Source organism: Triturus cristatus, chromosome 7 (assembly GCF_964204655.1).
Source record: "Triturus cristatus chromosome 7, aTriCri1.1, whole genome shotgun sequence".
Classification (NCBI taxonomy): domain Eukaryota; kingdom Metazoa; phylum Chordata; class Amphibia; order Caudata; family Salamandridae; genus Triturus; species Triturus cristatus.
In genome coordinates, this window is record NC_140590.1 from 827,918,457 (window position 1) to 827,944,868 (window position 26,412).

General features: G+C 47.9%; 1 protein-coding gene across 3 annotated transcripts in view; it reads left to right on the forward strand.

Annotated features, from left to right (window-relative positions):
- The window catches only part of MGAT4B (alpha-1,3-mannosyl-glycoprotein 4-beta-N-acetylglucosaminyltransferase B), a 1,507,233-nt gene that overhangs the window by 571,421 nt on the left and 909,400 nt on the right, over nucleotides 1-26,412 (forward strand). For all 3 annotated transcript variants that reach the window (XR_014966618.1, XM_085617756.1, XM_085617757.1), the window contains exon 5: nucleotides 8,911-8,957. Coding sequence is in view for 2 of the 3 variants with exons in the window: in XM_085617756.1 (XP_085473882.1) it covers nucleotides 8,911-8,957 (47 nt within the window). In the remaining variant the exon portion in view is untranslated. The remainder of the gene's footprint in view (nucleotides 1-8,910; nucleotides 8,958-26,412) is intronic.

Genomic DNA, 26,412 nt, shown 5'->3' on the forward strand with positions numbered 1-26,412 from the left:
CAGGAAAGTATCCCATGTGTTCCTCTGATTAGGAGTTTTCCTCCTCTCGGGTTTCCAGGACAGAGGTGGGTATAAAAGCGCTGCCTTCCCCCACCAGGGAGCTCGATTGACACCTCATTGAGATGTGACCACTTGCAGGCAAGCCTCTGCTCCTGCTATTGGTCTCTGGCGGCACATGAACGAGAACAAAGTAAGCAGCCAGTGCCCCATTTCACGTAAGGCCACGCCGGGCTGGAGGAGCAGAGCGAAGCTGGAGGGACCAGGGGCAGGCAGCCTCTGAATGCTCTGAGAGCAGCCCCTGAAGAGCCACACTGAAAAAGCGGGGGATTTTCATTTTGGGCTGTATGGATGCTCATTTGGGGAAAGTTGTAATCAGCACGTCCGTGTAAGAAGACGCCCAACTTAAATTTTGTTATATGGGAGCTGAGGAGAGTGGGGGGGTTGATTGAATAATTCTCTTTTTTATTCTATTTGCCAAAAACAACCCCTCAAAAAATTGCATGTGTGAAAAAAAAAAAATGTCCCTACGTCACTTTCTGGACCGAATGAAAGCAGTTCCCTGTTTTTAGGTCTCGCCTAGGCAGCGTTGCGCTGTCTTGTTGAGACTTGCAGTATACACTATAGAGTGGAAGCTTCATGAAAGCTCCACCCACTCTCCACCCACCATTTTCATTGGCTTTGTGTCTTAAATGCTGCCTTCCGATTGATTGTAGGCTTGTTAGTCCCTCCTTATGATTGACATGGCTTCATGTGTGTCCTTCCATGGCTATTGGCCCCTTTACTGCACAGACTACTTTCTTCCCATGCCTCCCCCTCTTGAAGCCTTCTTGCACCCCCCTATTGCATTGCCAATGCTTGTTTTATTTTTCTCTCTCTGCTACCATTTCAGATGCTACATTTGACTGTTTTTTTAAATGTTATCTTCCAGGTGTGTTGTTTTTTTTTTGTTTGTCGCTCCCCACTCCGAGATCCCTGTTTATTTATAATTAGGTGATACAGCCCACACTTAGACTCAAACCCTTGTCTCCAGCTCTAAAGTCGGCAGCTTTACATGTTGAGCCACCTCCTCGCTTCAAGACAAGCCCCTTAAAGGGGTTTATCTTTGTTTCCCTCACCGTGTCACCCTCCCACCATGCACCCACCCTTAACCCTTTCCTCCCTCTCGCTTGCCTTTCCCTGAGCTCCTCTGTCAGTGCATAGAAAGCAGTGCACAGGCGTCTTACGCCTAAGTGTTTGCGGGGCTCCCGTGCACCGAGGAGAGCCCCACACACCGTACAAAGGAAGACACAGCTTCCCTGATTGGTCCGAAGTCGGAGAGTTCAGGGGAGTAAGGGCCAGCGTGAAGGCCACTTCCCTGAACTGTGGAAAGAGTGCTTCAAATGTACATTGACCATTTGAAGTATGAGACGTTTAATACAAATCAAATGGCAGTTTAAGCCAATTCAACGCTACCCTTTAATGTGACTCCCTTTCATTCATACATTTTTTTTTGTTGTGCATATTCATACAGCACGAACTCGACCCGAAGGTATTGGAGCGCTTTACATAGCACCGTATTTACATTACACATTCAGGCACGGGGAGATGAAGTGATTTGCCCAGAATCACAGGATGTGGATGCGACCTCGAGACTCGAACCCTGGTTTGCTGCACCAGAGGCGGCAGCGCAGCCGATGGACCAAGAAGAAGGCGCCTGCGCGCTCTCGGAGTCTCTAGTCCCACCCTCCACCTCCGCCCTGCACTGCTAGGTGCCGGGGTTGACTTCATGGCCGGGGCAGTGATCGGTGGCTCGGCGCTGGCTCTTGGAAGCAAGAAGCTGAGGGCAAGAAACAAAGTTTTGCAGTCTCGTTCCCCCCACCCCCTCGTCCTACACAGATAGCAAAGACCAATCAGCTCCCCCGTCCTCCTTCACACCAGTGACATGCAGCAGCACGTAAATGTGAAAATGTCTGGAGTGATATATTCGCGGGCACATAAAGCAGCATATTGGATGCAGGTTTAAGACAAAAAATGACTACAGCTCTGTAGTCAATTCCTAAACAGTTATCCTTGTCTCACAAATCATGCCAACTTAGTTTTCTGGACGAATAATACAACTTTAGAATTACACACATTATGTGGCAGGGTCAATTTGCAGAATAAGGTGCACTGTCACTGCACAGCCACAGTGTTTTCAATGTGCGTAATATGGGTCACATGTTTTATGTTTGTGGGGTGAGATTTACTGTGTGACGTTTTGAGTGACACTCAAAATCAGTTATTTTGTGCATTGCGGTAAATGAATTGTTCCGTTATGGACCTAGTACAGCTAAAATTGCCTTGATTAAATGGAAAAACAGAATTAATTTCTAGAGGGTCGGCTTTAGAGCATTGCACCGCCACCTGGCGCTCACCCGGGTGTTGTGTTTATAAATTGCCTGGGCGTTAAAAGTACGCGATGCAGAGTTTTCAACATAAGTATAAAGAAAAGTTGTTGATTAATGTTCCTGCTGGAGAGAGCACAGTTTTGTCTGGTTGCAGTTTTAACTTATTATAAAAGTAGGGCAGAGGGTTATTGTGCCTGCTGCAAAGAACATGAACCATGCAGATGTGGAGTCCTGATTCTCTCCTGATTGATTGCTGGCAGGGGAAGGGGATCAAAGGCTGGCAACCTGTTTTAGTTTGCTTTTCTGCCGTCCCACCTGGCAACACTACGCAGGCACCAACGAGAAGAGTTACTTGTCTTACTTGGGGCCTGTTTGGAATTGGTGCGGGTCCTTCGTGAGACAGAGAGGCCTGGAGGGATGCTCTAAGCAGCATAATTAATTACGAGGGAGGCAGCATCTGTTTCTGCTGGCCCGTCCAGTAACATAGAGATGTCCCACTAGGCTGTGCAGCCCAGGTCCAATGTTTTCCTGCCTCATCACAGTGCCACCAGTTCTGCAACAGGGAGCATCTCCCTATTTAGTCAGCAGCTGTGACAGAGACAGGCACTGACTTTGACTGCTACTGCTGCAGCTGTTGTTGCTCAAATGGGTGTTATTCCTGATCTTGGTATGTTTCCATCGTCTTCATTGCTTGATTTTGCTCAAGAAAGTATCACTCATAGTACTTGAAATGTCACTCATAATTGCATGGAAATTATGAAAATGTCACTTCTAGCAATCTGAAACCTTGACAGCTATGTCTGCGGGGGCTGCTAACGTGAGCTCCGGGGCATACTCTTTGCTCTGTGCAGCTGTATACGCCCTGGGTGGGCTTTGCCGCGGAGACTGCATGCGAGTAGTACCACCGCTGGTAACATTAATTTACAGTGAATGTTGGTGGACCATGCTGAATTAGTTAAGTGTATGTATTTTGTTTCTTCCCCTCTAACAGACCAGACCTATCATGACTCCAACTCATATTTAAGTATTTAGGGGCATATTTACAAGGTGGCGATAGAAAATTATCGCCGCTTTTGCTGCCGTTTTCGGCCGAAAAGCGGCGATAAGTTTATCGCCTAATTAGCAAGGTCACGCTAACGCGTGAAACCTTGCATTAACGCACAAATTCTTAACGCCCAGCTTTGCATTTCTAATGAGATGCAAAGTGGGCGTTCCTGACATGACAGGAGAAATGTCGCTAAGCGACATTTCTCCTATCAAGCCCCACGCTATGAAGCATAGCGGCAAGAAAAGTAGCGATAACCCCTGTTATCCCTACTTTCCTTACGCCTGCTTCAGGACTGACTTAGTCATGATATCCTATGGAATGTGGATATCATGGCTAAGTTTGCGGGGTCCTGTCAACAAGCTAACGCAACATTTCGTGAGATTATCGCTGGGTTCACGTTAGGCAGTTAGCGTGAGGATTTTTATCGCTTTTGTGATAAGCGTTGCTAATAGCACGCTATCTCAGCGATAAAAATCCACGCTAGGCGGCGATAATTATCCTAGCGCGAAGTGCGCTTAGCGATAATTATCGCCGGTTGTTGCTGATATGCCCCTTAGTCTTGTGTTTTAGTAGAGTTTAAACTTGCCTTAACATTTACTATGTTCTATATTGCTGAGAATCATTGGGTGATCTTTTTAATATGCCCCCTTTGCTTTCACTGGCTTTGCGCCACTGACCCCTGTGTGCGTTATTTATTCATAAATCTCTCACTTCCTTTGTCCTCGTCGAGACTGTAATGCTTTTGTCCTGTTCTCAGGCCCCTACTTACAGTTGTGTGCAATTGAACTTTCCTTCAGTTGCTGCACGGAGCCTCCGGCTGTGTGTGTGTGATGCGGGGAATGCGCAGCCTGGGGATACAGGGAATGAGGCCAGAGGTTGCAAAGCATGGGAGTTCAGCTCCGCCCTCGAGGCACTGCGGACAATGCCAGACAATGATTGTTTTAGCATGATTTGTGTACATTAGGCTAATGCGTAGCGCAGCATTCTACTGTTGGGGAGAGTCAACGAGCTGTGTTTTCGCTGCACACATTACAGCACGCAAGCAGCTCGATGGTGTGTCGGTGTCAGAAATGTTTTCTGTTTATGATTGTAGGGCGAACCGTGTAGGGCCTAGGTCCGGAATAACATTATAAAAATGTGTGTGTTTAGTGCGTTTTTCATATACACACATGATGAGCCTTATGTCTCCACTTCATATGGGTTAGCAGTTATTAAATGCACTGGCTTCAGGGCTTTGGAGGCATATTGGGGCAGGGGTGTCACAGTTCTGTTATAAATGTGCACATCCTGTAAGGGGGTGGGGTGTTCGGCTTGCCCTGTACCCTTAGTGTCCTGTACGCATTTGTGTGCTGCATTCAGCCGTGCTCTCCAGACGGTCCATTTGTCTCACAGCCACCTTTATTTAATGAAATCTGGACTTCCGGCCTCAGTCTGTCATTTGCAGCCTCGATTTCTTGACATTGTTCTTCAAAGGATTCAGTTTCTTTAAAATGGAGTCCTTGGCCCCCTCCTGTGCCGCTGCAATCGATCTCTTCTAATAACTTGCCAACTTTATATCTGAAAATTCATAGAGCATTTATTTAGGGTCTCCTAGATTTATAGTGGAGGCTGCTAACCTTCAGTGTGGAATATCTGAAAAACGGGCTACCACATTTCAGAAACCTTCAGGTCAAACTGGGCTTTTCAAGGGACATAAATATAATGCGTCTTAACTTCGCTATCAAACATATTCTCATGCACACATTTTCTCTCAAAAGCATGCACCCAATTTACTACTCGCACACACATTTCTCTCAGACACCCATCCCTTCTCTCACACAGTTTCACCCTCACAGACACACACTCTTGCTAAAGCTCTCTCACTCACACTCTCAGCTTGCCCTATCTGATACATTCCATCACGGTGACCGTCAACATTTTGAACAGGTGAAAAAAAACCAATTCCTTCTTCTATTCTTCATTCCTCCCTTAAATATGTTGCTTTAGGCAACCCCCAACTTTGGGAAGAATTCCATGTTAAAGAACAGTAGATGTTGCACTGCCCAGTATAATTTGCTGCATGGCTAAATACTTATAAGGTCCCAAAGGCGAGACCGATTGCATTGCAAATGCTTATTTTGCTTTCACTTTCGCTGCGTTGAGTACACAGGGTGCTCAGGGAAACAAAAGGGAGGAAGGGGTTAAGGGTGGATGTGGTGGGAGGGTAACTAAACGAGGGAAACTGACACATCACCTCACAAAAAAGCCGATTGTGGCTCATAATAGCATGAGCTGAGGACTTTGGAACCAGGGTAGCGGGTTCAAATCTCAGCATTATTCATTTCATGTAATAACTCCCTACGTGGCTCCTAGAAAGTAGCGCAGAGTTTAATGCGGCAGCATCTGCTCGGGAAATCTATTTATATTTGATTATATTTCATAGCAGTGAGATGTGCTCATTTAGACCCTCCCCTTAAACCCTAACCACCAATTCATGCCAATATGAGAAGTTTGCAACACTTTCTAGCTGTGCACTTTGCACCCCTTTTCACTTTCCCCAGAAGCCTTGTGCAACCCCAATGACAGCACTGACTCACCCCACACCCTAACCAGTTTCCAGCACTCCGCTGCTAGGAGGCCTGGCAGGCTTGCAGTGCAACTCTCGAGGCTTCTCTGCGTTCAGAGGTGGAAGTGAGCAAGAGAAGGGACGAGTCTTGGCGTCTGCTCAACATCCTATGATTCTGGGGAAATTACTTAATCTCCCTGTGATTCTGGGCAAATCAATTAATCTCCCTGTGCCTACCAAATATGAATGTGTGCTTGTGTAAAGTAACTGGTGCTCATGTAAAGTGCTCCAATACCTTCTTGTTGAGTTTGCGCTATATAAAAAAACTGCAACAACAAAAAAACAAGCACTGGCATAGCCAATAGGTCTCGTCTTGGGGACCTTATAAGTGTTTAGCCATGCAACAGGTGCATAACTAAATACTTATAAGGTCCCAAAAGCGAGACCTATTGGCTATGCCAAGCGGCCGTGCGGCCGCGAAAGTGATCGCGATCAAACATCAAAAATGAAAGTAATCTCGGTAAAGTGCGGCGCGCGCCCGCGCACATGCACTGTAGCTCTAGGCTGGCCTGGTAGCACTTTTTGGAGCCCTCTCAATAAGTCTCGCCAGACCAGCGCATGCGCTGGGTCAGGCGAGACCTAATGAACACACTAGCAGGCAGCTGGGTAGAAAGGAGGAGGGTCTGCATACAGAGCGTGGTGAACTGACGCAGTATGTAAACAATGAAAGAAAATATCTCTGCCAAGCTTGATATTTGGAAACACATGAAGTTCACAACAAAGGCTTGAGTAGCACAAAAGGTGCACCATGAAACTAACAGGTAAATTAAGCACTAAATTGACAATAACCAGCCAAATTAAAAACTTTTACAATCTCGTTTGATTTGAGCTTGCCATTCCAAATAAATACTATTTGATAATGTATTAAAAAGCAAAACAGCATCTCTATAGGTTTCGGATAAGGTCATGTATCAGGGTTATGCTTTTCTCCCACTGTATCTACTATACTTCCCATTCCTTCTCCCCCATTCTCCAACTGAGGAGCCTGTAATGTTAAACTAGGAAACAAAAGAGATGTTTTCGCTACATTGCTACTGATGTACTAGGCAATCAGCGTGGGGATCGATGGTAGGGGCAGCAGAGATGGGCACCAAAGCTTTACAAATGCCACCACTTACATGGCGGTGGCTGTGAATTGGGTGCCATGCTAAGTGGGAAGTGCTCCAAAAAGCATTAGCGTCTGCGAATTAAAAGAACACTGCGCAAAGGGCACGTTTACCACAGCAAACACTTGAGAGCAGTGCTTGAATACACTGGAGTGCGGCAGCTGTGAACCGGAGTTCTAAGACGGGACATACAGAAGCAGCAAGTGGAAGAGGACAAGTCCTGGTGGCGAACCATGGGAGTCAACAATTGAGGAAAAAGGTGAAACAAGCAGTTTCCAATTAGAAGCAACGTTTTTAAAGGACACTGACAAAAGCGAATCGGAAGCTAGAGTCAGGTTGAAACGCAACATATTGAATACAGAATGTCAAGAGACAGCGCATATGCTGTCTAGGCTTAACCTAAAAAGGAAAAACCCTGGACAAGCTCATTCTGAGTAAACCTCATTAGAATCTGGAGCTCCCTTGCATCCGAAATACAAACGAAACCCTCCAGATCTGCCTTAAAAAAAGAGTCAAAGTAGTGTTACTTGCAAAATTCCCACGATCGGTACCAATCTGAGCATATTTTGGCCCAATAAGTGATTGTCTAAACTTCTCAAATCATCTATTGCACACTACTATGGAATGACACGTGCAATGTGAAATTAATGTAACTCTATCGCAGAACCTCAGTCAAACACTACTACATGGGCAGCAACTTTTTTTTTTTTAACCTGTGTGCAATTAATGTGCATACTCATCTCATGCCATCTGTAAACTATGCTGAATATGTAGCTCTCTGATACCCTCGGTTCATGTTCTGCGTTTAATGAATCTCTATAAAAGAATAAATAGCCTTCCGTCCTGTTTGGCTGTGGGCAGCAGTCATGGAAGCATGGTAGATGTAACAAGGGTTAGATACCCAAAGAATATCCAAAGCTGTGGACTGCCCTATTCTAATGTACAAAGTGTATTTGCCTTTGCCATGATAATAGCTTTTGTTTCCACCCCATCGCTTTGTCTCGACTTCACTGCGCTGCTGCATGACAAAGTGCAGCAATGCTTGTTAGGGACTCATTTGGCTCCCGATTCAGTTGGCTGCCTATATAGCACTCAGCCGATAGGGTGCTGGTTTATTGTGCCAGACGAGGCAGTGTTATGTAGAGAATTATTGATGAGCTCCTGAGCCATTGACTTTCATTTAGAGGTGTGCGAGTCAATGAAAAACAGAACTAGGCTGGAGTCGTATGCCTGGTTCTGGCTCAGCATGTGGTCCTCTTAGACCCTCAAGCCTAAAACAAGATGAACGTTCATGTGGCTTCTGCCCACTACCCACGCATTATCATAGTGCTCCAAGAATTAAAGAAAAAAACCTTAGCTGTTGATGTAAAACAGGTTAGGAAAAGATATACCGAACTAGTAGCTGAATGGCACCATATAAAATCTGACACCCTATTTTTTTTTTTTACTGGCTTGCCTGTTTGACTAAACTATTTGATCTTCGGCAAAAACTGTCACTTTTAATAAATGCCTCTCAAAGCAGTGTTAGAATTTGATGTACTAAGTTGAAACTCTTCTGCATGTTAAAGAAATACACGTTTTCTGAATTTTGAAAAGTCTTCATATTTAGTATGCTATTTGGTGCACAGTTTATGTACCAAACATTTTCAGGGCTCGACTCGTGCATGGGCCTTGCCAGACCATCGGCTCTGCTCTGAGTCAGCTTGCTTTGTAAATTTGTTAGCCCGCCCACTATTATTCTCATCGTCCTAACGTGATGTACATTTTTGTCTTTTTCTTTCACAGACGGATGCACAGTATGCCAACCTTGTGGCTGAAAACCTCAAAAACATGTGAGCCTTCATTAGTTGCTTAGACTTTCGCAAAGTTGTTTTGTGGCTGATCTGTTGTGTTGTTGGTGCTTGTGGAAACTTTGAGTGTATGCATGCACATACTTAAGTATGTATGTATACAGGAAGAGGATGTGAACTTAGTCAGAGATGCCAACTTTAGAACTGGGGATCCTGGTTAGAGTTTCAACGTTGACTCAAAGCCATGTGGTTTTTGGGCAAATAATGTAATCTCCCTGTACCTTAGAAGAATGAACCGTACCTTGTGTAGTTTATGTAAAGGGCTCCAGTAGTCTTGGGATGAGTTTGTGCTACATAAACTGAAAAAAGTGTATTAATATAAATATATATATTTTAACTGAAAAACCAAAGGTTACAGGGACGTTATAGGTCTCATCAGTGATGTTACTGATCATGTCATGAGTGATATAATATGTAAGGTCATAAGTAGTGCATTGCAGGGGCTTAAGTTATAGTTAGCTCAGCTAACTAGAACTGCTGAATTTCTCGTCCCGGTAACCATTGTTTTTTTCAGTGAATGTCTAAGGTTTCTTTTAATTCTATTTCCTAACTATAATGTACCTTTAACTTTTGGTTGTGTCAGTGAATTTCAACAGTTTTTAACATTTTTTTCCTAACTGTATCCTTTTGAGGTTTAATTTCTGGAAAAAATAAACATCATGCCAGAATGAATCCTGTCCTGCCTATTTATCAAAAAAGAGGCCACTGTTTTGTGCAACACCTCTAGCCAACTGAAATATCTCAAGTGACCTTGTGTGTCTGTAACTTTGCCAATGTGATTATTTCTCGAGCGTCTTCAACAGATTACTTTACAAGGTGGAACTGCAGAGAAAACACACTTGAATGATTTGTACTTTACAGAAGAAGGTTTGCTGGAGATATGGGCCTATTTTTATAATAGGGGAGGGCAGTCTGCAAAAGAGTTGCTGAAGTGGTTGACGAACAGCGTTTGGATCGCGGCAGACCCCTCTCCCTTCCCTACCCTGAGCTGACAGTGGTAACCAATGCATCTCTTCTGGTTTGGGGTTGCCATCTGGGAGAGGTGGAAATCAAAGGATTCTGGTCTCCGGTGGAGTCTCCGCTCCCTTACGATCTTCTGTAGCTGAGGACCAGCCACTTAAAAGCCTTCCTTCCTCCCATCCATTAGGGGAAGGCTGGTTCAGGTTTTAAGGGGCAACACCACTGCCACACCGTACTTCAACAAACAGGGTGGGGTCGGGCCGTGAACCCTGTCGGGTGACCCTGCCCCTCTGGACATGGCTGTAATGCCAGGACATCTTCCTGGTCATGCAACACCTGGCGGGATCTCTGAATGCCTTGGCAGGCTAACTCAGCTGTCAATGCCTAGCGGATAAGGAATGATTTATGTATCCTGAGGTGGCGCAATTCTTTTTCAAGAATGGAGAAAACTTTGGCTTGATCTGTTCTTTGTCCTTAAGTCAGGCTGCCTCTTTAGGAGGATCTCCTGTCGCAGCAACAGGTGAGGGTCCTAGACCCGAACTTATGCACTCTCCACCTTCATACCTGGGGATTGAGTAGTGAGAGTTGAATGTCATTTAAAATCCATCCAAAATCTGTGCTGTTATTTTGGCCATCCCTCGACAAAGACCATACACGTCTGCCACTGGGACAAGTTTGTGGCTTGGTGTTCTCATGACAAATGAACCCACTTGCTACCTCCCTGTTGGAGTTGCTATTGCTTATATTGTCATTAGCGCAGCAAGGCCTCGTCCTGTGTACTGTTAAAGGTTAGTTGTCTGCCATTTCAGCTGTTTTGCGAATGCCGGATCAGTATTCTGTTTGTCACCCATTGTGGCACGTTTTCTGAAGGGCTTACAGCATCTGTTCACACCTACCTCTTTTATTATGCCCACTTTTCTTATGTGTTCCCCTTTTGAACCCATGCACGGCTGCCAGTTAAGGCTTCTGACACATAAGACAGCCTTTCTAATGTCAAATGCATGGGCCAGGCGGTTGAGCGAGCTTCTGACTCTTACGGTTCGTCCTCCTTACAACAGTTTCTTCCCAGGCAAAATGGTTCTTCTGACCCAGGCCTCCATCCTGTTGAACGTGGTGACCTCCTTCCATGTTGGCCAAAACATTAGGTTGCTGAAAATCTTTGCTCCACCACATCCTTTCAAGGGGGATGAGAGGCTCCATTGTTCGGACCCCAAAAGAGCTCTCTCCTTTTACATCGATTGCACCAATGACCACCGGGCAAATGTTCAGCTATTCATTGGGTTCGCTGGAGTGTAAAAAGGCAAGGCAGTTCAACAACCGACCTTGTTGGATTGTGCGCTACATAAAAAACTGCTACTTGTTGGCTAGGAAGCAGGCTCTGTATTTCTGGTCGGCTATTCCACCAGAGTAAAATCCGCCACTGCTGTGTTAGCATGAGGAGTGCCTGTCCTGGACATCTGTCAGGCTGTTGCGTGGGCATTAATCCGTACGTTCACTAAACACTACTGCCTGGACAGTCAGACTCATTGGGACGACCATTTTGCCTGTTTGGTCCTCTAGCACTTTTTGGTGTAAGCCAGTTTGTAGACCCACATCAGGGGAGGATTTGCTTGATGATCTAGTCTAAGGTGAGGAGTCTGCAGTTAGAAGTCTCGATCATAAGAACAAGTAACTTACCTTCTACATTGCTTTATCTGGTAGAAAGTTTATCCAACATCAGAGTCCGCACCAATCCTCCCAGCCTCCTCATTATGCAAAATGGGCCCTTCACCAAAAAGACCTTGTTAAATTCTGCACACTGGTCACACATCATTCAGTAGTGACTGTGTTTTTGGAGCAGAAATAGTCACGAAAGAAACTGACACAGTTGACGTAGACACAGATTTTCTGATGCCTTCTACAGCCTGGCAGAGGTACTGCTCAAGGTTCTCCGGTTCCACTGTGAAGCCTAGGAAAGACTCGAAGGTGAAAAATCTGCAGTTAGAGTACCTATCGGAAAGATCATGATCAATGGTAAGTAACTTGTTCTTTGTTGAGTGCTGCGTGCACCTACACTCCCCATCCCCAGCCTTTGATTGGCCCTGGGGACACCATACTCTGAGGCTTAATGAGCTGCAGTGTCCCAGGGACCTCATATCCCAGAATACTTTTGTTTCCTGCCCTGTAGAGTGTGTCATAGTTTGCCTGCATTCTCCCAGGCAAGGAACACAACTTTGCTTCTGCCTAGGAAGGAGCAGAGAAAAATGCTGCTCTCTCCTGGGTGGAAGCAATGCAAAGGAGCCGCCTCCTGCAGGCATTCATTAAGAGTGTTAGCAGGGGAGCCGACTGGGGCTGCAGTGGCATTTGGGCTCCTCCCGTAGCCCCCAACCTATAAAAATAAAAAGGGAGAGGGGGGGCTCCCAAAAAAAAGACTGCTACGGCAAGTAGCACCCCATATTGCCCCAGGGCAAATTATATTTTTCATCTTGGTGGTGCGCCCTAGAAGATGCAGTGACAGCACTAATCATTTGGGGCCTGAGGAGAGTGCACCAAACACTTCTTTCCTCTCCCCCTGCAACATAAAGAAGAACAGTAAGTCTCCTGGGTCATCATTTAATCCATGACCTCGATAGAGCTTTATTCATTTATTTTAAACACTCCGAGCTGTATGCCCTTTATCTAGAATGCAGGGAGCCCTTGTGGTCTGAAAAAATGTGATTTTTTTTTTTTTTAAAGGGGCAAATGTCGGCAACGTAATGTTTTGGCTATCATGGAAGGGGGTCACCCCTTTTGCAGGATGGAGGTCTGGGAGGAAGCTGTTGTAAGGAGGATGAACTGAAAGCTTGAAGCTTGCTCACCTTTCTGGCACAGGTAATTGAAATGAGAAAGTCTGTCTTAAGTGTCAGAAGCCTTAAGTGGCAGTTGTGCAGAGTGTTCAAAAGAGGAACACATAAGAAAAGTTAAGACCAAATTAAGGCCCCACTGGGACACTATAAAAGGGGTAGGTGGGAACAGATGCTGTAAACCCTTCAGAAAACGAAACGTGCCACAATGGGTGACTGAAACCTAGGACTGATGCGACAATTGTTAAAAAGGAAAGCTGGCAAGGTGGCTCCCTTCCTCCCCTCCTTGCTAAACAGGACATTTATTACCCCCTCCTCCACCCCGTGATGGCATCCTTTCACATCTTGTCTTGGAACATTAATCGCCTCTTGGACCGGGTGAAGCGCAACGCAGTCCTTACCATAATCTCACTGAGGCTATCTTGCTCACGAAACCCACTTTATAGGTTACCACTGCCCCTTCCTGGCACGTAAAGGATACATTATAGTCTTTCACGTGGGCTATACTCGTGGATCCCGTAGTGTGGTCATTCTGCTTCGCCCTTTGTTCCTTCTCTTGGTTTCCTGGGAAGCCTGCGACCCGCAGGGCCGCTTTCTTGCCCTCACTGCAATGTTTGATGGGCAGAACGTCAATCTGGTGAGTGTGTAAGCTCCGACAGCCGCCCTGGGCACCTTTCTCTGTGACCTGTCCAGGATCATCCTTAGTCTTCCACAGGAGCTGACAGTAATCGGTGGGGACTTCAACACGGTTCCTGTCCCAGAGGATGATGCCAGAGGCCCTACCTCAACGTCCAGGCGCTCCGGAGCCCGTCGTCTCTCTGCCATCGGTCTCTTCAACATTTAGAGGAAATGGAACCCGAGGCACCAACAATATACTCACACATCGGCTGTACATCACTCCCATTCGCGTATACACCTTGTCTTCACGCCTGCCCTTGATTGTTGTGCCATTTCTCACGCCCAGATGCTCTCTCGAGGCATATCTGATCATGCTCCTCTCCTCCTCCATCTTGGTTACCCCAGAGATGGTCCACAACCCATGTTGTGTCTTAATGCCTGGTATCTCCAAAGACCAAACCTACATCGAAGTCTTGAATGAAGAACTGCAAACGTGCTTCCACAATAACGCGGGCTCGGTCAAAGCTGTAGGCACACTTTGGGCCGCAAGTACGGCCATTATACAGGGGTTTGCCAGGGGGCGTATCTGTGCACAGGAGCGCACCTGCTCCCTTCGCATTACTCAGTTGGAGGCACGTGCCCTCCGGCTAGAGAGAAATCTTGAGACGGATCTCAGTGGCGATACTTTCCGACAACTGAACCTTCTATATGATATATATATATATATATATTTCGCCTCCAATCCCTGGAGGCTGCCAAACATGTTTGGTGGGCCACGACAGCCAGGGTCTACGGCTGGGGAGACAAGAATGAGAAGCGGCTCTACTAGCTAGTCTCCCACCAGCAAATTAACAGGATGGTGCCCAAAATCAGCGAACACAAACTCCTCCCATACCCTCCCTGAGATTACACAGGCGTTTGCCCACTATTGCCATCACTTGTACACTGCTCGCTGTGCCGCTCAGTTCCTTGAGAATGTTCATCTCCCCGTCTCTCTCCGACCGAGGCCCGAGTGTTAGAGGAGCCATTTTTGCCCGAGGAGGTTGGGGCAGCCTTGTTGAATGTGGCTCATGGGAGAGCTCCTGGTCCTGATGGTTTTCCCATTGAATTCTGCAGGGTGTTTCGCAATATCCTGACCCTGCAACTTCTAGCCCTCTATAACGAGGTTGGAGATTTGTGTGCCTTTTCCTACGGAGATAGATACTGCCACGATCATAGTGATCCCCAAAACACAGCCTCCATCTCCAACATGTGCAGATTTTAGTCCAATATCTCTCATCAATGGGGAAGATAAGATCTTTGCAACCCTCCTGGCCACCCGACTCAAACAGGTTCTAAGCACATTGATATATCTTGACCAATGGGGCTTCATTCTGACCCGTGGCTCAGAAAACTGCCTCCAACGGCTTAATGTGGCCCTAGCCCATCGTTATCTATTACCCCCTGACTTAGCCTTGCTTTTCACTGTATTTGAAAAAGTGTTTGACACGGTGGACTGGGGTTTCCTTCAGCTTGTGCTGGCATGGGCCGGGATCAAATCTCGCTTCGGTGGAATGGTCAAGGCCCTTCATTCCAAAACTACGGCGAGGTTCCAGATCAATGGAGCCCTCTCCCACGCTTTTCCCATCGGTCGAGGGACCAGACAGGGTTGTCCTCTGTCCCCGCTCCTCTTAGTGCTTGCGATCGAGCCACTGGCGTGACTCACCCGCAAGTCTGTGGGTGGAGATGGAGTGACGGTTATGGAGCTCGTATAGCCATATACGCTAACTATTTCCTGCTCTATTTGGCAAACCCTGCAGTGACCGGCCCTTGTTTACTCCACCTCCTGCATTGCTCTGCGAGGCATCGGGTCTCTTGGTGAACCCCTCTAAATCAGTGCTGGTGTCCCAGACCCCCGGAGGGAGTGCTATCATTGGCAGGACACCATAACCATCCGCCATTTTAGCTTCAATTACTTAGGCACCTGGGTTGCACTACAACGTGAACTTACCTGGTCCCTTCATATAGAGCCCCCAACACTTTGAAAAGCTAAAGCCGACATTGCAAAATGGCAATCCCTCCCATTGAATGTAATGGGTTGCATAGCCCTATTTAAAATGATGATACTGCTTCGCTTTCTTTATGCCTTTCAAAACTTGCTGCCCCTCATACCATGGACATTGTTTTGGTCCCTGGATGGTCTCCTTCCTGTAGCACGGCTCCAGGGCCCGCCTGGCTTATGTACACTGCCAACGGGGCCCTTACGACGGTGGCCTAGGAATGGCCAACCTCTCCCTCGATTACTTAAATTTAGCATCTCCTAGCCATCCACGACTGGTTTAAAGGGGAATGATTGGACCCAGTCTATTGATTGGAACTTTTCCTTCTGGAATTCAATAAAATTCTACCCATGCTTTATGGCTCCCCCATTCCTAACTTCACTGCGTCGGTGAAAAAAACGGCACTTCAGGCTTGGAGAGCAGCTTTGAAACGCACTCATGGGGAACCAAACTCATGCACAAACACCTCTTTGGCAGGGCACTTATAGATGAGAAGGGCTGGCGTTGGGACCTTATTGGGATTTCATTAAAAAATCTCAGTCACTTATGTGCTGGCCCATACACAATTCCTTAAATCACTTCAATTTAGATGCCCTTCAGTCTGAAGTCCGGCACACAGGCTCTCTTCCTGAACTTAGTCCATTGGAGGCCAAGCTTCTGATGGGCGATTTGGGCAAAGGCTTAATTTTCCAAATATATTATTCTGTGGTTAATACCCCAAGCTCTGTGGACCAACTCACAGCCCGATGGGAGGGTTGTTTGGGACCCCTTGAGTAGTCCGGGTCTGGAAGCTTAGTGGACTAATGCATACACTGCAGGGGCCTGTGTTCAACCTCCTGGTCAAAAGTTCAATTCCCGGCAGGTCCACTCAGCTTTTCATGTTTTCCGAGGTTGATAAAATGAGTGCCATTGAGTTGGGTAACAATAAAAATCTGTTATTCAGCAACAAGATGCGCCTTTGGAGGGTAACATGTGCTTTACAAATACATGTTATGATTGACACTACATGCTGATTACGCCATGAGTCATCGTAATTTCCTTCAGACTGTGGTTGGTTCAAACATATTGCCTCTGTAGTGCCTCTCTCCCCCCAGCTCTGCTCCACAGGGCGGGACTCCTCTGAGTTTTTCTATCCCAGCTGTGGTGGCACTCTTGCTGGTTTCTACCACATGGTTTGGTTGTGCCCTGTGATTCAGAACTTCTGGGCTGTGGTATTGAGAGAGCTAACTGAGGTTTGATGGGAAGTCCCCCTCTGGGCTGATCGATCTTTCCTGGGAAATCAAATGTGAAAGTTTGCCACGTGCTGGAAGTCCCCTTCTCCTCTCATGTTTTCACACTAGTGCCAAGAGGTGGTCTATGGGGAAAGGGGGTGTCCCCCTCAAGCACCGTCGAGTGTGGCGAAATGGTTGGGCCAATAGGCTTGTGGTTTAGACTGAAGCCAGGAGTGCTGATGCAGTTGTAGTTTTGTAGGACCCTGCCCAGTAGTTGCAACAGGAGATCCTCCCGAAGGGGCAGCCTGATCGGAGGAACACGTCTCCCAGTAAGAGCTCATTTGGAAACTCCAGCGTGCAAAACTGTTGACATCTAGCATGTTTTGTGGTGGCAAACAGATCAAGACAAGGTTCTCCCCATTCTTGGAAAAGTACTTGTGCCACCTCCGGATGCATACATTATTCATGATCCGCTAGGCTTTGATGGCTGAGTTAGCCTACCATGGCATTCAGAGATCCCCGCCAGGTGGTGCACGACCAGCAAGATATCCTGGGGTTCTAGCCATGTGCATGTTGATTTTATTTTTTTTGTAAGGCTTTATTGAAAATATTTTTTCACAGTTAATTTATTAAACATTGCAATCTATGAATTTATAAAATATGCATTTGATTATTGGTGACTTTTTGACAAAAAAAAATCAATAGTTCTGTCATATATGTTGATGTGCTGGCCCCTTGTTAAAGCCAATAGGCCCACTTTATATAGTTAGGTGTTTTGACTCATTATGTAGGGCCGCCCAACTTAAAATGACACCCTTATATTGTTGTATTGTATAGTCAGCCATCCGCGCATGAGGGGGTTGGGCAGAGGGCCTTACGTCTAACCCCACACAGTGCATGGTCAAAGGCCAAGAGGTGGTTGGATGGCCAGGCCCTACATCTAACCCCACACAGTGCTGTGGGGGGGGCAGGGTGCCTGCAGGGTGGGGTGCCTGCAGGGTGGGGAGGTGTCATTGGCCGAAGGCTGTGTGCGGCGGGTGGTAGGGCACCTCCAGGATGTTGGACGCAGGCCTGGCCCTGCAACAAACCCCACACCTCATACTGCGGTGGCCATCTTATTTTATGTAAAAAAAAAAAAAAGTAACTGAAATTCACTGAAAAAACAAAGGTTAAAGTTATGTTATAGTTAGAAATTGTAATAATATCTTACTTAAGAATATTGTTTTTCATTTTTTTAGATATTCTTGTGCCCTAAAGTAACTATAAAATTCGCCCTTAGCTTGCACTGGTACTTCATATATTACATCACTCATGAAATGTTTTATGGCACTTCTATGACGTCATTGATAACACTGTAACATTTGCTATTACATCATCGACAACACTGTACATGACGGGGCACGAGGTGCCGTTACTTTAGAGCATGCGTTACTAACTATAAAGTCCCTTTAGTGTGTGTGTGTGTGAGATAGATATATATATATATATATATATATATATAATCTACTGGCGGTCGCCAGTAGATAGTTATAGTTAGGACCGAGTTCCCATAGGAAATCTGAATATTCTATTTTGAATAACTTTGGCGCCGGTTGACTTATCTTCGTGAAATTTTCAAAAACTAATGGGGCGCTCCGCTCAGCTCCTACCCTGAAAGTCTCGGGGTGATTCGTCAAGCGAGGCTGAGAAAAAAGGGGGGTCCCAAAACGCGTTTTCCTCATGCATGTTTCCATAGGACCTTTAGTCGAAGGTACAGCTGAACGGCTGAACAGAATTACTTGAAATTTGGCAAAGAGGTAGTCCTCAGGTCAGGCATGTGCCTTTTGCATATATGGTGTCAATCTGTTCAGTAGTTCCTGAGAAAATTGCAGTTAAAAGTACATCAATATCTATATGCGCGCACGGTGCGAGCACCGTGCGCGCACCAAATGTCCGCGAGCGTAATTCTGATTGGTGGTTAGATGTCAGTCAACATTCGAATCGGTCGAAATCAGGAAGTGTCGGACGCCATTTTGTGTGCGACAGTGAAAAAGAAAGGCGGAGAACGTGAAAAGGGGGCAGGGTAGAGAGTTCCTGACCCTCTAGCCTTTGTCAGGGGGTCCCTGAAGGACCCCAAAGGGTGAAAAAAACATTTTTTTTTCTTCAAAAAATCGCGGGGTGCGAGCACGGTGAAAAACCCTTAAAACAAAAAAAAAACTTTTTTAACTGTTTATAAGTTTATAGAAGATATTAACTATGCTGTTCAACTTTATCCAAATAAAAAAAAAAAAAGAGCTGAGCCATTCCATATTACAGGATACAGTCAATCTATAACTATATACATAGGTAGTTTATTGTAAAATAAATGTATAAAAAATATAATAATACATACATAAATTAGCATTTAAAAAACCTTTGCAAATTTACTAAAAAAACCATAGGTTTCACACACGTTATAGTGAGGAATTAGCATTTAAAAAACCTTGCAAATTCACTGAAAAAACCATAGGTTTCACACACGTTATAGTTAGGAATTAGCATTTAAAAAACCTTGCAAATTCACTGAAAAAACCATAGGTTCAACACATGTTATAGTTAGCTGGACATTTCACTCGTAAAAAAACATTGAAATTCCCCCGTTATAGTTAGTTCAGCTAACTATAACTCGCGCGACCGCAATCCACTGCTGATGACGTCACATATTACATCACTCATGACATGGTCAGTGACATCACTCATGACATCACTGATGACATCTCAAATGACATCACTGACGACATCATCCAGTGAATGTGTCTTTCTGAAAAGTAAATATTTTTTATATATGTATATCTAAAGGTTAATGGAAGAATAAATGGGTAAATAAGTGTCTAAATGGATGGTTTTTTTGGTAAAATTAATTAGTATAACTGACTTATTAACAGTATCTTAGTGAATACAGTGATGTAATATGTGACGTCATCAGCAGTGGATTGGGGTCGCGCGAGTTATAGTTAGCTGAACTAACTATAACGGGGGAATTTCAATGGTTTTTTACGAGTGAAATGTCCAGCTAACTATAACATGTGTGAAACCTATGGTTTTTTCAGTGAATTTGCAAGGTTTTTTAAATGCTAATTCCTAACTATGACGTGTGTGAAACCTATGGTTTTTTAAGTGAATATATATATATATATATATATCTATATATATATATATATATATATCTATATATATATATATATATATCTATATATATTCCATATGAAAACACTCAGCATTGGAGGGCTGCACACGGCGTGTTAAAACCCTTTATTGTTTGCAGGACCGCATGGCACACAACATCGTTATCACAGCATAATGCGCCTAAAATCCCAATGCATTTCCGGCGTTCCTTGGTCACTGGTTAGGCTTTGTGGAGTTAAAGCAGCAAACAGTATCACTGCACTTGCGGTGAGTTCATAAATCCTGCCCGAGTGGGCGTGTGCACTCTGTGCATTATGATCTCTGTAGTCAGTTAGCTTTTGATTCCCAAATGGGTGCCGCCTAATTCTCCTTCATTCCGACTCAAATCCCACAGTTGGTTGCTGCGATGCTAACAAGATTGGTCCCATGTAGTCTTTGTGTCCTCACAAACAGGCACGCCGTTCCATCAGCGCCATATTAGTGATGACACTGGAACCGCTGTGTCAGCAGCGGGGCCCTCCGCGACCAGAGCAGGCGGCTATATACTCCATATGAAAACACTCAGCATTGGAGGGCCACACACGGCGTGTTAAAACCCTTTATTGTTTGCAGGACCGCATGGCACACATTGTTATCTGAAAGAGACACGTTAGTGATAGATCCCTTACCTTAGAATAATCTCCAGGCGTTAGACTGGATCCGGAAAGTTTTGCTAGCAGTACCCCTGCGCGTCCGTAAGTGGCGTCGTGCGGCTCCACGTCCGTCGCTGGCGTCGTAAGCGCCGAGATGACGTCACGGAGACTACTTAGGCGCTACCCATGCGCGCTGACGTCCGTTCTTTCTTTTTCCGCGCCAGCAAGTGCAGATCCCGTTAGAGCACGTACTTTGGTCACTTTTTGACTACCCTTTTTGAGACTTTTTGTCTCATTTTCTCCTTGGTGCACTTATGGATGCCTGGATTTAAGTCTTGTGGGGCCTGCCATCGCAATATGTTGGTGGCGGACCCCCACGATGTTTGCCTCTACTACCTGGAGACTGACCACGACTCCCGGTCCTGCTGGGACTGTCAGGCCATGGCCCCGAAGGCCTTGAGGGAGCGGCGCTGGAAGCTGCTGGAGGTCCGGCACTCATTCCAGCGCCGTTCCAGGTCCAGGGACCGTTCCTGGGAACGCTCGCGGGGCCGCAGTCGTCGCTCCTCGGGCTCCAAGTCTTCGCCCTCTGATTTGGGTAAGCGACGACATAAAAAGAATTCGAAGAAGCTTGTTCTCGCTCCGATGTCCCCCCGTCAGTCCTTGGATGCGAACGAGGGGGACAGGGGTTCTGCCCCTGCGGCTCCTTTGGAGCTTGGGTGTCCTGCGGCCTACCTGCCTTACCCGGGTCCGTCGGCGACTTCCGAACAGGTGCAAGAATTTCTTGCTACCATGGACTGCCTTTTTAGGCCTCGGGCTCCCACCGGCGCGCCTTCGGGCCCCGCGGCCCCATGTCTGGATCCTGTTGGGCCGCCGGCGGATCCAGCTTCGGAGCCACAGGATCCTGTGCCTTTGGCTCCGGCTCCGCCAGCTCTGGCCCCAGCGCCACCCTCGGCTCCGCCTCTGGCACCGCAGTGGGTGCCATTTGTTCCGCCCTTGCCCCGGTTCCAGGACCATTTTGTTCCTACCTGGGATCCGCATTGGGACATGGCGCAGGCTCGGCTGGTGCCGTTTCCGACGCCGTATGTTCCTTCTCCGGATCCAGTTCTGCCACCGCGGTCTGTTCCCCATGCAACAGAGGTGGAGGAAGACTGGTAGGGGTCCGAGGACCCTCTTGCCCGTCAGTGTGACTCTGAGCAGGACTGGGTGGACGACTTGGAGGACGCCCTCGATGTCTCTTCTGACCCGGGGTTTGCCTCTCCCCCGCCTACCATGGAGGAGGGCGCCTCCTACACGATGGTGCTCTGTCGGGCAGCTGAGGTCCTCAACCTCTATCTTCCTACTGTGGCCCTCAAAACTAATCTCCTCACTGAGGTGCTTCAGATGGCGTCCACTTCGTCGGAGCCCCTGCTCCCCTTTAACGACGCCCTCACTGACGTCTTGTTGGGCACTTGGTCGCGGCTGGCCACAGCGGCCCCTGTGGATAAGAATGTCGCCAGGCGTCATCGCCTGGTGACCCCGCATTTCTGACCACTCATCCTACGCCTGAGAGCCTGGTCATCCAATCCTCGACGTCACAGAGTGCCTTTCCCACGGCTCCGCCTGATAAGGACTCTGAAGAAGCTGAAGCAGTTCGGTAAGCGGTTGTTCTCTTTGGCCAGCTTGGGTCTGCGGTCAGTGAACACCGCCTGCTTATTGGGCCGCTATTCCCACGTGGTGTGGGATACCGTTGCACAGGTGTTGCCTCAGTGTCCTGAGGAGATCCACGCTGTGCTGTCCCAAGCTGTAGCTGAGGGTAAAGATGAGGCTAAGTTCGCCATTCAGTGTGGTTTGGACACCGCGGACTCACTGGGTAGGGCGATTTCTACCACTGTGGCGCTGCATCGGCACGCCTGGTTGCGATCTACTGGGTTTTCGCCCAATGTCCAGAGCTCGCTCATGGACATGCCCTTTGATGGCACTCGCCTGTTTGGCGATCAGGCCGACAGTGCACTGGAGCGTTTTAAGGACTCGCTGGCCACGGCCAAGTCCTTGGGTCTTTCTGCAATGAGCCCGACCACTCCTGTCTTTCGTTCCTTTCGTGGCCACGGCAGAGGTGCCCAGGCACGTTCCTTCAGCAAGCCTGTGCAGAACCAGCCTAAGCGTGGCCGCGGCTTCCGCAGGGGCGGTTCTCGGAATTAGCGTGGGGGTCAGTCCACTTCCGCCCCCGCTGCTTCTACCTCCAAACCTTCCTAATCCAAGCTTTGTGGAGCACCCCACACCGGTGGGTGGCAGGATCTGCCACCACCTCCCCCACTGGCGCGATATCACATCAGACAAGTGGGTGTTGCAGATCATCTGCAGGGGTTACTTTCTTCCCTTTCAGTCCTACCCTCCAGCCATGCCACCTCGGTGCCACCACATGTCGGGGGATCACTTGGTACTTCTCCAGCAGGAAGTCACGGCCCTCTTGGCCAAGGGGGCCATAGAGTGCGTTCCTGGGCCGGTAGTAGGGAGTTATTGTTTTTCTCACTACTTTCTGGTCCCCAAGAAGGACAAGGTGTGCCTGCGCCCCATCTTGGACCTCCAGAACGTCAATCGCTTCCTCCGGAAGGAGAAATTCAAAATACTGACTCTGGCTCAGGTCCTGGCTGCCCTCGACCCTGGAGACTGGATGGTGGCGTTGGACTTGCAGGACGCATATTTTCACATCTCCGTCCTGCCGGCCCACCGGCGTTACCTGCGGTTCACGGTAGGCTAGGAGCATTTTCAGTTTGCCGTGCTCCTCTTCGGCCTTACCAGCGCCCCTCGGGTGTTCACGAAGGTGATGGCGGTGGTCGCAGCTCACCTGGGCAGGTCGGGGGTGTTGGTCTTCCCTTACCTTGACGACTGGTTTTTGAAGGCGGGCTCGCCCCAGGCAGTAGTCAACCACCTTCAGACTACAGGCGACCTCCTGCATTTGCTTGGGTTCTCCATCAACGTGCCGAAGTCGCACTTGAGTCCCTCTCAGAAGCTCCCCTTCATCGGAGCGGTACTGGATTCGACGCTGTTTCGGGTTTATTCTCCCGAAGAGCGAGTCCAGGATATTCAGGCTATGATTCCGACCTTTCAGCCTCTGTCCCGGGTTTCAGTCAGGATGACCCTCCGGCTTCTGGGCCTGATGGCCTCCTGCATCCTGCTGGTGACACATGCCAGATGGCATATGCTGGCTCTGCAGTGGGACCTGAAGTTCCAGTGGGCGCAGCATCAGGGCAACCTGTCCTATCCTGTCCAGATCTTGGAGGGCACTGCACGACAATTGCAGTGGTGGCTTACGAATCGCGATTGGGTCATTGGCAGATCCCTCTCCCTTCCCCAACTGGAGCACACAGTGGTGACGGATGCTTCCCTCATGGGCTGGGGAGGCCACTTGGGAGAGGCGGAGATTAGAGGACTCTGGTCTCCGGCAGAGTCCCGGCTCCATATCAACCTTTTGGACCTTCGGGCGATCCGTCTTGCACTGAAGGCATTCCTTCCTTCTGTCCGGGGAAGTGTGGTGCAGGTGTTCACGGACAACACCACCGCCAGGAGGTATTGCAACAAACAGGGCGGGGTGGGGTCCTGTACCCTATGTCAGGAGGCTCTACGCCTCTGGACATGGCTGGAACATCACGGCATTACCTTGATGGTTCAACACCTGGCAGGTTCTCTGAACGCCAGGGCAGACAAACTCAGCCGCCGGTGCTTGATGGATCACGAATGGCGTCTGAACTCGGACGTGATGCAAGGTCTCTTTCAGCAGTGGGGATAGCCTTGGTTAGATCTATACGCCACCGAAGAGAACGCGCAATGTCATCAGTTCTGCGCGTTGGAATTTCCAAGGCGGCACTCGCTAGGCGACGCTTTTCGCCGCGAGTGGAGTTGCGGTCTATTGTACGCCTTTCCGCCTATACCACTTCTGCCCAGAGTGCTGAAGAAGATTCGTCGCGACCAGGCCCGAGTCATCCTTGTGGCTCCGGATTGGGCACGAAAGTACTTGTATCCCGAGCTACTCAGCATGGCGATCGATCCCCCGATCCGACTGCCCCTTCTGGAGGATCTTCTGTCGCAGCACCAGGGGACGGTCCTCCACCTGAACCTGTCCGGCCTCCACCTCCATGCGTGGAGATTGAGCGGCGACAGTTGACAGCTTTCGATCTTCCTCCCAAAGTCTGTGATGTCATTCTGGCAGCCAGGTGTACCTCCACTAAGACGGTATACGCCTGCCGGTGGAACAGGTTTGTGGCATGGTGCACAGCGAAGTCTGTGGATCCCCTTTGTGCCCCTCTTTCTGAGGTCCTTATGTTCCTGCTATCCTTGGCCCAGCAGGTCTCTGCTCTGGGCACTCTCAAAAGTTATATTTTGGCCATCTCCGCCTTTCTCAGGCTTCCAGATCAGCCTTCTCTCTTTAAGTCTCCGGTTGATAACCGTTTCCTGAAAGGCATTACACACACGTTTCCTCTAGTGCCATTCATAATGCCTCAGTGGGACTTAAATCTTGTCTTGACCTTTCTGATGTGCGCTCCTTTTGAGCCCCTTCATAACTGTCCTTTACGTCTTCCCACTCTCAAGACGGCTTTCCTGGTAGCTATCACCTCTGCCAGAAAAGTTAGTGAGCTCCAGGCTCTTTCTTCCAAACCTCTTTTCCTTTCTCTTCATCCGGACAAGGTGGTGTTAAGGACCCGTCCTTTTTTGCCAAAGGTTGTCACACCCTTCCACATTGGGCAGACCATTCACTTTACCCACCTTCTTTCCGCCTCCGCATCCTTCAAGGGAGGAGGAGAGGCTCCACAGTCTGGACCCAAAACGTGCGCTCGCGTTCTATCTGATGCGTACCCAGCAGTTCCGGGTGGATGACCAGCCCTTTGTTGGCTACGTGGGCACCAAAAAAGGTTGGGCCGTGCACAAACGGACCATCTAGCGGTGGGTCGTTCTGTGCATCAAAGCATGTTACTCCTTGGCTAAGAAGGCGCCTCCTGTGGGGCTGCATGCCCATTCTACCAGGACAACTGCAGCCACTACTGCCTTGGGACGTGGCGTTCCATTGCAGGACATTTGTCAGGCAGCTACGTGGGCCTCGCTGCCCACTGTTACCAAGCATTACTGCCTTGAGTCAAGTCCGGAGAGACGGCTTCTTTGGTCGCTCTGTTCTCCGTGACTTTCTGGTGTAATCTGTTTGCAGACCCACCACCGGGCTTGTTATTGCTGGGGTATCTATTCTAAGGTAAGGAATCTATCACTAACGTGTCTCTTTCAGATGCACAAGTTACTACTTGTGTAACGATAGATCTGTAAGAGACATTAGTTAGCGATAGATTCCTTACCGTCCCACCCATCCTCCCCATTCTGCTGATTTCTAGGGTTATGGTCGTCCCTTTCTGGGCCCTAGTTTCTTGGCACCAGTGGTCAGTTTCTTGCATGGCTCTGTGTTCCCCGAGCAGAAAGTCATGTACAGAACTGACGTCGGCGCGCACGGGTGGCCCCTAAGTAGTCTCCGTGACGTCATCTCGGAGCTTACGTCACCAGTGACGGATGCGGAGCCGCACGATGCCACCTACTGGTGCGTAGGAGTACTGCTAGCAATACTTTCCGGATCCAGTCTGACGCCTGGGGATTATTCTAAGGTAAGGAATCTATCACTAACTAATGTCTCTTACAGATATATCGTTACACAAGTAGTAACTTGTGCGTCACAGCATAATGCGCCTATAATCCAAACGCATTTCGGGCGTTCCTTCACCCGTGGTCACTGGTTAGGCTTTGTGGAGTTAAAGCAGCAAACAGTATAACTGCACTTGCGGTGAGTTTATAAACGCACAAAACCGTAGAAATTCAGATTTTATAGTTAGTTATTTCAAGTAACTATAACTTGTGCCCTAAGGTAACTGTAACTCACACCCTTGCCATGCACAGTTTTCTAATCAGTAATTTCACTGCAAATATTAGTGCTATGATCAATGGTGTCATAGAAGATGTCATAAGTAAGGTAATATCTGAGGTAGTGAGCAATGCATGGC